The sequence below is a fragment of the Grampus griseus genome (genome assembly GCF_964374135.1).
Source record: "Grampus griseus genome assembly, chromosome: 8".
Classification (NCBI taxonomy): domain Eukaryota; kingdom Metazoa; phylum Chordata; class Mammalia; order Artiodactyla; family Delphinidae; genus Grampus; species Grampus griseus.
Genome location: NC_139002.1, coordinates 79928119 through 79941635, shown reverse-complemented (window position 1 = coordinate 79941635; position 13517 = coordinate 79928119). Strand labels below are relative to the sequence as shown.

Here is a 13517-nt window from a genome sequence, read left to right as displayed (position 1 = left end):
ATTTGTTTTTCTCTTTCTGACTTACTTCACTCTGTGCAAAAGCTTTTAAGTTTCATTTGTTCCCATTTGTTTATTTTTGTTTTTATTTCCATTACTCCAGTGGGTGGGTCAGAAAAGAACTTGCTGTGATTTATGTCAAAGAGTGTTCTTCCTATGTTTTCCTCTAAGAGTTTTATAGTGTCTGGTCTTACATTTTGGTCTTTAATCCATTTTGAGCTTATTTTTGTGTATGGTGTTAGGGAGTGTTCCAATTTCATTCTTTTACATGTAGCTGTCCAGTTTTCCCAGCACCACTTATTGAAGAGACTCTCTTTTCTCCATTATATTTCCTTGCCTCCTTTGTCATAGTTTAGTTGAGCATAGGTGCGTGGGTTTATCTCTTGGGTCACTATCCTGTTCCATGGATCCATGTTTCTGTTTTTGTGCCAGTACCATACTGTCTTGATTACTGCAGCTTTGTAGTAAAGTCTGAAGTCAGGGAGTCTGATTCCTCCAGCTCCATTTATTTCCCTAAAAACTGCTTTGGCTATTCCGGTCATCTGTGTCTCCATACGAATTTTAAGATTTTTTGTTTGAATTCTGTAAAAAAATGCCATTGGTAATTTGATAGGGATTGCATTGGATCTGTAGATTGCTTTGGGTAGTATAATCATTTTCACAATATTGTTTTTTCCAATCCAAGAACATGGTATATCTCTCCATTGGTTTGTATCATCGTTGATTTCTTTCATCAGTGTCTTATAGTTTTCTGAGTACAGGTCTTTTACCTTAATAGGTAAGTTTATTCCTAGGTATTTTATTCTTTTTTTGCAATGGTGAATGGGATTGTTTCCTTAATTTCTCCCTCTGATCTTTCATTGTTAGTGTATAGGATTGCAAGAGATTTCTGTGCATTAATTTTGTATCCTGCAAATTTACCAAATTCATTGATTAGCTGTAGTGGTTTTCTGGTGGCACCTTTAGGATTATCGATGTGTAGTATCATGTCACCTGCAACAGTGACAGTTTTACTTCTTCTTTTCCAATTTGTATCCTTTATTTCTTTTTTTTCTCTGATTGCCATGGCTAGGACTTCCAAAACTCTGTTGAATAATAGTGACAAGAGTGAACATCCTTGTCTTCTTCCTGATCTAGAGAAATGCTTTCAGTTTTTCACAATTGAGAACGATGTTTGCTGTGGGTTTGTCAAATATGGCCTTTATTATGTTGAGGCAGGTTCCCATGGTTTGCCCACTTTCTGGAGAGTTTTTATCATAAATGGGTGTTGAATTTTGTCAAAAGCTTTTATTGCACCTATTGAGATGATCATATGGTTTTTATTCTTCAAGTTGTTAATATGGTGTATCACATTGATTGATTTGCATATATTGAAGAATCCTTGCATCCATGGGATAAATTCCACTTGGTCATGGTGTATGATTCTTTTAATGTGTTGTTGGATTCTGTTTGCTAGTATTTTGTTGAGGATTTTTGCATGTATATTTATGAGTGATATTGGTCTGTAATTTTCTTTTTTTTGTAGTATCTTTGCCTGGTTTTGGTATCAGGGTGATGGTGGCCTCATAGAATGAATTTGGGAGTGTTCCTTCCTCGGCAATTTTTTGGAAGAGTTTGAGAAGGATTGGTGTTAGCTCTTTTCTAAATGTGTGATAGAATTCTCCTGTGAAGATATCTGGTCTGGGGCTTTTGTTTTGGAAGATTTTTAATCACAGTTTCAATTTCATTACTTGTGATTGGTGTGTTCCTATTTTCTCTTTCTTCCTGTTTCAGTCTTGTAAGGTTATACCTTTCTAAGAATTTGTCCAGTTCTTCCAGGTTGTCCATTTTATTGGCATAGAGTTGATTGTAGTAGTCTCTTAGGATGCTTTGTATTTCTGTGGTGTCCGTTGTAACTTCTCCTTTTTCATTCCTAAATTTATTGATTTGAGTCTTCTCCCTCTTTTTTTTTTTTTTTGTGGTATGCGGGCCTCTCACTGCTGTGGCCTCTCCCGTTGTGGAGCACAGGCTCCGGACGTGCAGGCTCAGCGGCCATGGCTCATGGGCCCAGCCGCTCCACGGCATGTGGGATCTTCCCGCACCAGGGCACGAACCTGTGTCCCCTGCATTGGCAGGCGGACTCTCAACCACTGCACCACCAGGGAAGCCCAGTCCTCACCCTCTTTTTCTTGATGAGTCTGGCTAATGTTTTATCAATTTTGTTTATCTTCTCAAAGAACCAGCTTTTAGTTTTATTGATCTTTTCCATTGTTTTCTTTGTTTCTATTTCATTGATTTCTGCTCTTGCTATAAACTTCCCTGTTAGAACTGCTTTTGATGCATCCCAGAGGTTTTGAATCGTCGTATTTTCATTGTCATTTGTCTCTAGGTATTTTTTGATTTCTCTTTGATTTTTTCACTGGTCTCTTTGTTATTTAGTAACGTGTTGTTTAGCCTCCATGTGTTTGTGTTTTTAACGTTTTTTCCCTGTAATTGATTTCTAATCTCTTAGTGTCATTGTCAGAAAATATGCTTGATATGATGTCAATTTTCTTAAATTTACCGAGGTTTGATTTGTGACCCAAGAAGTGACCCATACTGGAGAATGTGCCATGTGTAATTGTGAAGAAAGTGTAATCTGCTGTTTTTGGATGGAATGTCCCATAAATATCAATTAAATATATCTGTTCTATTGTGTCATTTAAAGCTTGTGTTTCCTTATTAATTTTCTGTCTGGATCATCTGGCCATTGGTGTAAGTGAGGTGTTAAAAGTCCCCCACTATTATTGTGTTACTGTTGATTTCCTCTTTTATAGCTGTTAACATTTGCCTTATGTAGTGAGGTGCTCCTGTGTTGGGTGCATATATACTTAGAATTGTTATGTCTTCTTCTTGGATTGATCCATTGACATTATGTAATGTCCTTCCTTGTCTCATGTAACGTTCTTTATTTTAAAGTCTATTTTAACTGATATGAGTGTTGCTATTCCAGCTTTCTTTTGATTTCCATTTGCATTGAATATCTTTTTCCACCCCCTCACTTTCAGTGGGTATGTGTCCCTAGGTCTGAAGTGGGTCTCTTGTAGACAGCATATATATGTGTCTTGTTTTGGTATCCATTCAGCTAGCCTGTGTCTTTTGGTTGGAGCATTTAATGCATTCACATTTAAGGTAATTATTGATATCTCTGTTCCTATTACCATTTTCTTAATTGTTTTGTTTTTGTTTTTGTAGGTCCTTTTCTTGTCTTGTGTTTCCCACTTAGAAAAGTTCCTTTAGCATTTGTTGTAGAGCTGGTTTGGTGGTGCTGAATTCTCTTAGCTTTTGCTTGTCTGTAAAGCTTTTGATTTCTCCATCGAATCTGAATGAGTTCCTTGATGGATAGAGTAATGTTTGTTGTACGTTCTTTCCTTTCATCACTTTAAATATATTGTGCCACTCCCTTCTGGCTTGTAGAGTTTCTGCTGAAAAATTAGCTGTTAACCTTATGGGAGTTCCCTTGTATGTTATTTGTCATTTTTCCCTTTTTGCATTTAATAATTTTTCTTTGTCTTTAATTTTTGTCAATTTGTTTACTATGTATCTCAGCGTGTTTCTCCTTGGGTTTTCCTGCCTGGGACTCTGTGCTTCCTGGAGTTGGGTGGCTATTTCCTTTCCCATGTTAGGGAAGTTATTGACTACAATCTCTTCAAATATTTTCTCAGGTCCTTTCTCTCTCTGTTCTCCTTCTGAAACCCCTATAATGTGAATGTTGGTGTGTTTAATGTTGTCCCAGAGGTCCCTTATGGTGTCTTCATTTCTTTTCATTCATTTTTTTTTTTTTTTCTGTTTTGCAACAGTGGATTCCATAATTCTGTCTTCCAGGTCACTTATCTGTTGTTCTGCCTCAGTTATTCTGCTATTGATTCCTTCTGGTGTATTTTTCATTGCAGTTATTTTATTGTTCATCTCTGTTTGTTCTTTAATTTTTCTAGGTCTTTGTTCTTTAATTCTTGAAGGTCTTTGTTAAACATTTCTTGCATCTTCTCGATCTTTGCCTCCATTCTTTTTCCGAGGTCCTGGATCATCTTCACTATCATTATTCTGAATTCTTCTTCTGGAAGTTTGCCTATCTCCACTTACTTTAGTTGTTTTTCTGGGGTTTTACCTTGTTCCTTCGTCTGGTACATAATTGTCTGCCTTTTCATTTGGTCTATCTTTCTGTGAATGTGGTTTTTGTTTCACAAGCTGCAGGATTGTAGTTCTTCTTGATTCTGCTGTTTGCCCTCTAAGTTAACTTTTAAACAGTGAAATCTGTCCTGTTAAAACTGGGAATCTCAGGAGCTATTTTATCTTCTTCCCACCTCAATGACCTACCTCTCAGGGTATGTTATTATGAACTAGGATTTATTTTTCACATGTGTCTTTCTCTCACACCATCATTCAATTTGTCATGAAAATATGCTGTTTTGATATGCAAAATATATCCCCAAGCAGACCCTTCTCCATACTGCTGCTATCGCCACCTGGACCACTCATGTTCAAGTTACCCTCATCTCTGACCTCTGGTCGTGTAGGAGCTTCCAAGCTGGTCTTCCTGCTGCTGCCCTTGCTCTTGTACACTATATTCAGCACAGCAGCCATGGTGATCCACTTAAAATGTAAATGACTTTATATAAATATAGATGCCTCTCTTTTGGTCAAAATCTTCCAGCAAGCCCTTTTTTCACTAAGAATTAAAGCTAATGTTATTACAATGACTAGTAAGGCTCTATATAAACTTACCCCCACCTGGCCTCCTTTTGTAATACCATCCCCCCATTGGCCTCATTGCTGTCCCTTGAATGCACCCAGCATCTTCTTAGGGTTATCCTAGGAACTTTTCTCTAGCTGCTCATCTTCTGGAAAAACTCCCTCACTTCTTTAAATTTTTGCTGAAATATCACCTACTCAGTAAAGCTTATCCTTGACACACTATTTAATGATACAAATTTTATCCTCCCTAAGTCTTTGGCTCTACAGATTCCCCTATCCTGCCTTACTTTTCCTTTTTTCTTAAGCACTTAAAATATTTTAATATTCATTGCAATTTACTCATATATTTTAAAATTCCTGATTTTCCCTTCCCCTATTAGAAAGTAAGCTACATGAAGGCAGGAATCTTTGTTTTGTCCACTGATGTATCCCAAGCACCAAGAAGAGTGACTGGCTTCAGTAAATATTTGTTGAATGAATAAATGAAGATCATATGTGTATATAATAAAGCTGAGTTAGTATACTGGGGATTTGATTATTTATTAAATGAGTTTATTTTCATATTATTTGGTTATTTCTCCTAAAAGAAGAATACAAACTCAGTTATAAAATTGGAAAACACCCCAGCATTCATTAACTGAGGTTGGATTAAATAAAACATGTCCTAGAAACACAATGTAGGATAATTCTCATATAAGAGAATAAATGTGTGGTCCTTGTAGATACTTGAAAAATTATTGTGAAATAATGTTAAATGAAAAAAGCACACAAAACATTCTGTGTAGGGAACATAAGAGTTTTTGGCATCAGTCTGGGGAGATGTCACTGTTTCATTCTCAGCCCTTGTAGTTCAGGTGAGCCTGACCTTACTCCAGAGGTGAACATGTGATCCAGGGACAGCCAGTCAAAATTCTCTGACTTCCTAGCCATGGTGATTGCTTCCAGTATAGACTTGAACACATGTTGAGCAGCGAATCTACATCCTTGTGTTAGCTATTGGGAAGTAAGTGTTTTCTGTGTGCTGTGATTATCAGCTCTAATAACAATGAAAACTTGGAGCTTCTATTGATTATCTTTGAAAATGAAGCCAACACAGAAGATATGTTGGCTAAGAGGTGAAGGAAAAAAAGAGATCAATATCAGATGATATTTTAAAACTCCTGGACCTACCTAATTTGAGTTATATTTTTTTCACTTCTGAAAGGGTCCTGATTAGCATACAATCACACTGATTATAACTCTGTAGAACTTATATTTTTAAAATGAAGTATACATGAAGTCTTAGTTACTCTTCTTATATTGATTAAGAACAGGGAATTTGATAAAGAATTTTTTTAATGGTGATAGTGTTCTTTTTTCCTCTTTCATTCAAGAACTGGAGTAAACAGTTAATAAAAACTAAAGTTCGTGAGTTAACTGAATTTTTCTGTTGTTTAAGCTTTAGGTTAATGAAGCCTTTGCTGTCAACAGTTTTACTGCTCTGACAAATTTAGAAACAGTACTTACTCTATAATTTTGTGTTTCGATTGTACAGAGAAATCGCAGTAATCCACTCCAATGTCTGTAAAGTCCACAAAGGTGGAGGACAGAATCTGGAATGCCCAAGGATTTTTTTCCTTGAGCTTTTGGCATACGTTAAATCCATCTACAATTTCTGAATCACCCCCAGTGACTGTTTGCTTTATGCAGTGCAGAAGCTGAACCTATGAAAAGAAACAGAGAACTATGTTTTAAAATGGTATGCACTTAACATTTTTGACAGTTTTAAGAAAAGATTCATAAAAGTTACTGAATTAAAATCAGCAAACCTTTTATATCTGTCTCTTTGGTGACAACAGAGAAAGAGGTTAGGGAGAAAAAGTTGCTTGTAATCAATAATTTATAGTTCAAACATTGTTATAGTTGAAGACAAGGGCACAGGCATATAATGTTCATTAGTAAACAAAAGGCACAGATCATAAGAGCAGTGATCTTTTGAGTGGGCACTCTGTGTTGACTTTACAGAGGAGGTGGGATTTAACATGGGCAAAGGAGGATGGATAAAATTTTGGATACATAGAATGGAATAGCAAGAGCTAATCAGGTGGCAGTGTTGATGGGTATGCAAAAATGCATACTTCACTGGGTCTCAAAAAGTTTGGCTGTGGTAGAGGGTCACAACTGGGAATAGTAGATCCAGCTGGAAAGGTAATCTAGGATTTCATCAGGAGAGTCTGGAATGTCAGATGAAAGATATTGGACTTTCTTGTGCACAGAGGGGAATTGTTAAAGTCTTTTGAATATGGAAGTAATGTAGTCAAGACTGAGTTGGAAATTATTAGTCTAGTGGTGTTGACAAGAGATACATTTTTTAAGGGGGGGGAACTAGTGAGAGAGTAACTACTTGAGAATCTAATGCAGTAGTTCAAGCATAATGATAAGGGAATGAGGAAGGATGTGGCTATGAGGATGAATAAGCCCAAGGTACACTGGGAATGAGAAACCAAAAGGAATGTTAGTTACTTTTACTAAGAGTTAGGGAAAAATGTTTAACATTATTTCATTTTGAAAAACTAAATGTAGTAATATTTTAACAATATTCTTCTGAATGGAGTTGATTTGTTTTCCTCGGTTATATGATTCTTTTTGGTAAGTCAGCATGGGTGGGTGATTTTGAATACTTTTTTTTTTTTTTTTTTTTTGCGGTACGCGGGCCTCTCACTGTTGTGGCCTCTCCTGTTGCGGAGCACAGGCTCCGGACGCGCAGGCTCAGCGGCCATGGCTCATGGGCCCAGCCGCTCTGCGGCATGTGGGATCTTCCCAGACCGGGGCACGAACCCGTGTCCCCTGCATCGGCAGGCGGAATCTCAACCACTGCGTCACCAGGGAAGCCCTGAATACCTAAATTTTTAATACCTAAATTTAGACAGTAATTTTTCTGCTTAAAGAAATTAACACTATTCAGCTTAAAGAAACTAATACTATAAACTAAAACTTCCTCTTTACTGAATAAAATAAAAATAAAAGCCAGTGTCTGACAGTTCTTGTAGAAAGGAAGAGGCAAATATAATCAAATACTCAGACTAGGGGGATATCAGTATAAGGGGGGAAAATATCTATTTGGCTTGGTTATCTCCGTAGATGGCTAGGGCAGTGCTATCCATTAGAACTTTCTGTGTTGATGGAAATGTTCTTCTGTGCTGCCCAATATAGTAGTCCCTAGTCCTATACAACTACTGTGCACTTGAAATGTGGTTAGTGTGACTTAGTTAGCTTAAATTACAATGTAAACAATCATAGATGACTAGTGACTACTATATTGGATAGTGCAGATCTAGAACACAAATTCTGCCTCCTCCCAAGTCCACACAAAATTTCTCAATATTTAAAATTTTATACATACTTGATCTTAAATTATGATGTTATAATGCATATTTATTAATTCCTCACAACAGTCCTTAGAATTCGATAATTTCGTCTCCATTATATAGATGAAGAAACTGAGAGTCAGGTGTAAACACTGGCCAGCTGGTAAGAACTCTGCTAATACATGGCAAAGCTAATGTTCAAACCTCAGCCTATTTGCTTCAAAGTCCTCATACAGCAAGTTCCTTTCCTGTAATAGGAGAAGTCCCTTTATAGTACTCTTACTAATTTGGTATTATGTGGTGTGTGTGTTTATGTGTTTTGTAAACTTAAACTTCCATTACAGGTTGATAAGACCTTATTTTCTGCTATTAGGAGATAACTGATCTAAATGAATAATGGTTCAGTCCTTAAACTTATGCCATTTTTTTTAAGCTTGAAAAAATATGTGCATAAGCTGACCAAGTCATTGTAGAGAATTATCTCATCGCCAGGGTAATGAGGGGTGAAACAGCATGATTAAAAAGAAGATGAAATGGAAATATCAAACTCAAGTCTTCCAAACTCCAAGAAGGCAAAGCAATAGCATAACTTTGTCTTTGGGAGGATCTGAGTGTTCTTTAAATCCTTTTATACTCTGCCATAATGAAGTCACAGAATATTGCAAATACAAATCTTAAAAAAAAAAGGTCAGCTGATGTCTTTTACATGTGGCAAGGCCAACTAATAATCTTCTTTTGTACATTTACATTTTAATGCCATCTTATGAAAGAAAAAAGACGATGGAGCCAGACAATACTTTCATCATGAATTCAAAAGGTAAATATACGCCTGATGTGTATAAAACCAAATTTGATGTCATGTAAGTCATTCAGAACCAAAAATATTTTCTTTTTAAATGTTACTTTATGGCAGCATGTGACTTTTGGCCCAGACAAAGACAGTGAAGGAAGCAACATCTGTGTTTCATTAAAGATGTCTCCTTATCCTCCCCCACGTGATTGAAATTGATCAAACTGAACTCTCAACAGGTAACTCATTATCCGGATCATTTCATCTGTACTGAAAAGAGCATTGATTTATTTTATTTGTTATAAAAGAGCGCAAACTTTGGTTTAATCCCTGAATAATTCAAAATGGAAATTTAAACAATAGCACAAGCAGGTGGCTACATTTTATTCATTATTTTTACCAGAATCTAGACATTTCAGGAATCATTTTTTATTTAAAAATCTCCTATCAGATCACTTAGATTTGGATATTGCACTTGCTGGTAGAGATTGGTACAATTTTGTGGCATTTTTAAACCTCTTTTTGGAATATTTATTAAGTCTCTATTACATGCAAGGTGCTGGGTTAAGTCTTGAAATTTATGGAAGTATGATTCAATTCCTGTATTTTGAGAGTTTGTAATATATGACAATGTCTATAAATAATCAACATTTTATAGAAATTATGGTAATTAGAAAGTCCAACTCAAGATCCCTATGGTGTGGTGAAAAAACTTGATGGAGGCCTGGTTTCAAGTTCAAGTTCCCTATTAATCAGATGTCACCCTGTGAAAGTATTTAACCATGCTGGGTACCATTTCATCATTTAACATAAAAAGACATGATGTCTCCTGTCTACCTTAAAGGAATTCTAAGAGGCATCAAATAAAGCAATATAAGTAAAAATGCTTTGAAAGAATATAAAATGCAGAAAAAATAAATAAAATGCTATGAAAATGTCAAGCCTTATACTTCAGGGACATTTATGAAGTCTTTTAATTACTTTTCCATAGGCTTTCAATTTTAACCCAGAAACAAACATAAACTCATAAAAAGCAGACAATTTAAAAATTCAAATAGAATCTAGTTTTCTAGTCTAATTTTTAAAACTTTATTCCATTTAACTTCTCCAACCTGTCTTTGGCAGATGAACTGAGCTGATTAGTTTGGCTTTTAACCCTCAGGGTTTTAGAAAATTTCTGGACCACGTTTAAAAGAAATCACATTGTGTGCCTTCCCCTCAATCCCTACCCAAAAAGGTGACTATTGTGGGTCATTTCACTGTCGTCATTTAGTTCAGAGAAATCATGTGGTGTTTTACAATCAGCAAAATAAAATATGTGAAGTCAAATACTAGACTAGCTTAGTTAATACTGATGAGGACAATGGGTAACAAAGGCACAGGGAAAATGTGTCCAGTCAATATGATGAAAAACACAGAAATTTTGATTTTCCCCCATTTCACCTTCATTAGCTAGGGAACTGCCCCAAATTTCCATTTACTGTTGAAGATATAAATTTCTGTGTGGCTATTTCATTTAGTCTCATTTAGCTCTAAAAATAGGAACAAAATATCTTTTCAAAGGTAGTTTCCTGACCATTTATTTCTTGGTTTAACAAAATGATGCTTTTGTAAAAATGTAGCTGGTTTAGTAAAATGGTAATTTTGTAACAATGTAGTGGAAGAGGAGGCTTCCAGAAAATCTGGAGGATTTGTGGTTCCATGGTGAACATCTCCCTGCTCAATGAAGTATCTGATAGCTGGGAGAGTAGATGATTTCCACAACCAGACAGGGTTATTCTGCTTCTTGTATTCATACTCCTTTGTAGTACATCTTTGCAGCTTCTCCCATAAAAGGTGGCCTCTATTTCCTCACCCCTTGAATCTGGGCTAAACTCATGACCTGCTTTGACCAATAAAACATGGCAGAGATGACATTCTGCTGATTGAGGGGAGAGGATGACAGATCAAATGGAGCAGGGGCAAGTCATCTCAGCTACCACCTAGGTCAACCAGTCCCTAGCAGACTTAGCAACCACAGAACTACGCAGCTGAACATAGCCCAAATTGTAAAGACATGAGCTAAGTAAATGGCTGTTCTTTTAAGCTGTGAAGTTATGGAGTGGGTTTTTTTTTTGGGGGGGTGGTTTGCAGCAATAGCTAACTGATATGAATGGTGGCCATGTGACTTTGTGGGAAAAACTCTACATTGTGTTTCCTGGTTTTATTTTCTCTTTTAACTCTCTTGGGAATGGTAAATGTTCAAAAAGACCTCAAGATGTACCACTGTGGTAAAATGTCTTGGCAAAGCAACAAATGCCAATAGTTATTTCCAGGGAGAAATGAAGAAATGTTAAAAAAACCCAAAACAAAACAAAACAAAAACATGAAAATCTTCTATTCCTTGGGAATATGAGGCTATTCAGGATTTAAATACAGAGATTTTCTGAGTTTGGATTGTGTTTGGAGAAAGATCTACATAAGACAAATTAGCTAGTGAAACATATAATCTTCTAGGCTCAAAATGTAGGAGGATATTCGTCCTTGGCCTGCCTTGTGGAAAATATGTTGAAGCTCACCTTACCCCAGGTGGATGATGGAGGGCTGGATAATCAGTGTGAAAGCTTAGCTTCCCAGTTGTGTAAGCCACATTGTTTGCGTCGATTTTGTCTTGCACTTGCCAAGTGTGTCTGTAAAATACAAGAAACGTGTTTAAACAGGCTGTCACTAAGTCAGAGGAAATGTGTTAGAATGAACTTGAGACATGGGGCAAATGGAAACTTCATTTTATGAAATAATTACCATAATGACTATGAGTCAGGAAAAGAGTCTGACCTTTCTTTGTCCAAAGTAACCGTTTCAGAATCAGCATCTCCTCATTTCTCTTCTCCTCTCCAAAAGAGAGTGCAGAATTTATAAAGAGGTGTATATGGGTGTAGGTTATGTTTTTTAGTAGCTTAATGCAGTTGAAAAAAATGATTCATTGAGGCAAAATTTACAGAACATAAAAGGAACCACTTTAAAGTGAACACTTCAGAAGCATTTAGAACATTTACAATGTGGATAACCAACACCTCTTTCTATCTAGTTTCAAAACACTTCCATCACTCCAAACTAAAACCTCTTACCCATTAAGCAGTTTCTTCCCATTCTGTCCTCTTTCCAGTCTCTGGCAAACAACAATCTGCTTTCTATCTCTGTGGATTTACCTCTTTGGGCTATTTAATGTAAATAGAATCATACAATATGTGACTTCTTGTGTCTGGCTTCTTTGACTTAACATAATATTTTTGAGATTCATCCATGTTGTAGCATGTATCAGTACTTCATTCTCTTTTATGGTTGAATAATGTCCTATTGTATGGATATACCACAATGTTTCTATCCATTCATCATTTGATGGACATTTGCGCTGTTGCTACTCTTTGGTTATTGTGAATATTGCTGGTTTGAACATGTGAACATGTTCAAGAACATGCATTTATTTGAATAACTGTTCTCAAATTTTTTTGGGGGGGTAATACTTAGGAGTGGAATTATGGGATTATGTCATAATTATATCTTTAACTTTTTGAGGAAACACCAAATTGTTTGCCACAACAGCTGAACCATTTTACATTCTCACCAGCAATGTGTGAGGGTTCCAATTTCTCCACATCCTCACTACACTTGTTGTCTGTTGTTTTTTTAAAATTATTTATAGCCATCTTAGTCGGTGTGAAGTGGTAGCTTGTGGGTTTGATTTGTGATATCCTAATGACTAAAGATGTTGAGCATTTGTGCTTGTTGGACATTTGTATATCTACTTTAAAGAAATGTATTCAAGTATTTTTCCCATTTTAAAATTGTCTCTCTTTTTTTTGTTAAGTTGTAAGAGTTCTTTATATATCTGAGATACTAGACCCTTAGATACATGATTTGCAAATATTTTTGCCTCTTCTGTAGGTTGTCTTTTCATTTTCTTGGAATGTCCTTTGATGTTCAAAGTTTTTAATTTTGATGAAGTCCTATTAATTTATATTTGTTGCTGTTTTTGGTGTTATATGTATGAATCCACTGCCTAATTCAAGGTCATGAATATTTACCCCTATGTTTTCTCTTAAGAATTTAATGATTTTAGCTCTATAATTGATCCACTTGGAATTACTTTTTTATAAGTGGTGTGAGTAAGAGGTCCCAGTTCATTCTTTTGCATGTGGGTATACAGTTGTCCTAGTACCATTTGTTGAAGAGAGTATTCTTTCCCCATTGAATGGTTTCAGCACCCTTGTTAAAAATCAATCAGCTATAGATGTATGGGTTTATTTCTGCACTTTCACTTATATTCCATTAGTCTATATGTCTATCCTTATCCCAGTACCACAATATTTTGATTACTGTTGATTTGTAGTAAGTTTTAAAATCAGGAAGGGTAAGTCCTCCAACTTTATTCTTTTCAATATTGTTTTGGCTATTCTGAACACCTTGCAATTTCCTATCAATTTGAGGATTGGGTTTTCCATTTATGCCAAAAGGCCATTGGAATTTTGGCAAGGACTGCATTGACTCTGTAGCCCACTTTGGTTAGTATTGATATCTTTAACTATATTATGTCTTATAATTCATGAATATAGGATGTCCTTCCATTTATTAGATCTTTAATTTCATTCAGCAACATTTTGTAGTTTTCATTTTACAAGTCTTTCACCTCC

At 35.9% G+C, this 13517-nt stretch overlaps 1 protein-coding gene across 1 annotated transcript in view; it reads right to left on the bottom strand.

The window, feature by feature from the left end:
* The window catches only part of BBOX1 (gamma-butyrobetaine hydroxylase 1), a 69381-nt gene that overhangs the window by 13621 nt on the left and 42243 nt on the right, over nt 1–13517 (bottom strand). The window contains exons 4-5 of the mRNA XM_082659862.1: nt 11411–11516; nt 6217–6413 (exon numbers count right to left, since the gene is read on the bottom strand). Of these exons, the coding sequence (XP_082515988.1) occupies nt 6217–6413; nt 11411–11516 (303 nt within the window). The remainder of the gene's footprint in view (nt 1–6216; nt 6414–11410; nt 11517–13517) is intronic.